At 42.0% G+C, this 2,249-nt stretch overlaps 1 protein-coding gene across 1 annotated transcript; it reads left to right on the top strand.

Moving 5' to 3' along the window:
• The first annotated feature begins 1,291 nt into the window (after positions 1–1,291).
• LOC130551997 (histone H1-like) lies at positions 1,292–2,030 on the top strand. The gene has a single exon (XM_057330081.1). It carries the CDS (start codon positions 1,332–1,334, stop codon positions 1,920–1,922), a length of 591 nt encoding a protein of 196 aa, XP_057186064.1. The 5' UTR covers positions 1,292–1,331; the 3' UTR covers positions 1,923–2,030.
• The last annotated feature ends 219 nt before the right edge of the window (positions 2,031–2,249 follow it).

The following is a 2,249-nucleotide window of genomic DNA, read 5'->3' as shown; positions in this document are numbered from 1 at the left end:
CGTAGAATACGCGTCGATTTTTCACGCGTAAACTACACGTACTCTACGCGCAAACAACACGTACTTTACGCGTTGTTGACGTGTTAAAATTCGCGAGTTTTTGACCCTCCTGGCTTTCCATAAAGATTGAACCCTACTGAAAAAAGTTCTGGCTACAGCCCTGTTCTCGGGATCCTGATGTGATCAGTTTCAGAAGATTAAGATAAGCAGGGTGTCTCTGATCACTCCTGATCAATCCTTTTGCTGGCATTAATTTAATAAAAAAAAGATATAGACATATTTGAAATAGCCTTCCAGATTTTTCAGTTAGAACTGAAACTTGATCGTATTTTTGAAGAAAAAAAAACGTTGCTTTAATATCTCGTTTAATATATATTTCTAATTCGACATGACAACTCTCCAAAATCATGATGTTCTTGGTGAATTGAATGACAATTAAAATGAGTGACAAGCATCAAAAACAATCCTAGTGAAAAGAGTAACAAAATAGGCTACTTAGCATATGACTACTATAACAAATAGTTTTAACTAGTAGGCTGTATAGTAAAACTTTTGTCTGTAACGAAGAATAATAAAATAACCATTCAAGAATATAAAAATAGGGATGACAAAAATAGGCTATCAAATGATGGAGTATGCAAATAGCCATAAACTAAGAGATTACACCGCCTGAGATCACACTAGAATTTCTTGTAATTTAGGATGTCTTCAATCTTAAATTATTGATTGATTCAACGTATTTTGTTTTTAATTTTCCAAATTATAAAGGCAGCGATTTCGTGGAATGACTCAGATGCAGATCAGTTGTCAGTCACACGGACGGGAAGCGACTGGATGGCGCGAGTGCTTCAATATGGCCAAAATAACTCCTATAAATGAGACTTCACGAGACCCCCGATGATGTTTATTTCATTCAAGTGATTTTTCAGGTGCCTGTTAAACACACAGAAGACGCGCGAAAGCTTTCCACAAAATATTCAAGCAAAACTGACGTTAAGGCTGACAAAAAGGCTGACGTTACTCGCAGATTTGAGACGAAAATGCCAAATTAAACGTTTAATCGCCGTGTTTTTTCAGCTTCAAGATACAGCTTTGGATCTCTGCTTTGTGTTCATATTGTTTTTATCGCACAAACGGGGTTTAAGAGTCCGGTTCTGTTGTAAATGTTAGATAAGAAAACACACGAATCAACGGCTCGGCTAGGCACACAGACGCTGAACTGGCCGGTTGAGTCTGTACGGTTCTCATGTGTTGTATAAGACTGCAGCGCCGCGCTCTTTCGATACTCATTCCTGATTTACAACAGATTGTGTGACTGTACTGTAAAGAAAATGGCAGAAACCGCGCCAGCTGCTGCCGCTCCGCCTGCTAAAGCGCCCAAGAAGAAATCTGCTGTTAAAGCCAAGAAATCGGGCCCAAGCGTGGGCGAACTCGTCGTCAAAGCTGTGTCGGCTTCCAAGGAGAGGAGCGGCGTGTCTCTCGCCGCCCTGAAGAAAGCTCTCGCTGCCGGCGGCTACGACGTGGAGAAGAACAACTCCCGCGTCAAGATCGCTATCAAGAGTCTGGTGACTAAAGGCACTCTGGTCCAGACCAAAGGAACCGGCGCTTCAGGATCTTTCAAATTCAACAAAAAACAAGCCGAGACAAAGAAGCCGGCGACGAAAGCCGCTCCTAAAGCAAAGAAGCCCGCTGCTGCTGCCAAGAAGCCGAAGACTGCAGCGGCAAAGAAGACCGCAGCAAAGAAATCCCCCAAGAAGGCCAAGAAACCTGCCGCCACCGCCGCTAAAAAGGCAACGAAGAGCCCCAAGAAGGCGAAGAAGCCAGTGGCCCCCAAGAAAGCAACTAAGAGTCCAAACAAAGCTGCCAAAAGCCCAAAGAAGGTCAAGGCTGCCAAACCCAAGACGACAAAGAAAAAGAAGTAAATTCCTTCTCCAGACTTTTCATTAAAAGGGCTCTTTTAAGAGCCACCCACCAGCCCACTAAAGAGCAGCGTTTCACTGACATCTTGATATGATCTTGGTTGTGTTCTTAACAAATGAATACGCTGAAAAATCTGGTTCACGTTAAGTACATCAATTATGATCTTCACAGCATTTTAATTCATAATCGGCGCAATAACTGAAGTTGTGTTGTCTGTATAAATGTTTGCTTTGGTTCATACTATTGTTTTTCAATAGACGCGTCTCAAAAGACCGGATATAGAAGATTTGATGTAAACTTATGCGCCGTAAAGTGGCGAAATGTTAACT

The sequence above is a fragment of the Triplophysa rosa genome, linkage group LG3 (assembly GCF_024868665.1).
Source record: "Triplophysa rosa linkage group LG3, Trosa_1v2, whole genome shotgun sequence".
NCBI lineage: Eukaryota > Metazoa > Chordata > Actinopteri > Cypriniformes > Nemacheilidae > Triplophysa > Triplophysa rosa.
The sequence above is the reverse complement of the archived record's forward strand: the minus strand, read 5'-3'. Positions and strand labels throughout refer to the sequence as shown.

Coding starts and splice junctions, on each gene's coding strand:
- LOC130551997 (XM_057330081.1), top strand. CDS start 1,332: ATGGCAGAAACCGCGCCAGCTGCTGCCGCTCCGCCTGCTAAAGCGCCC.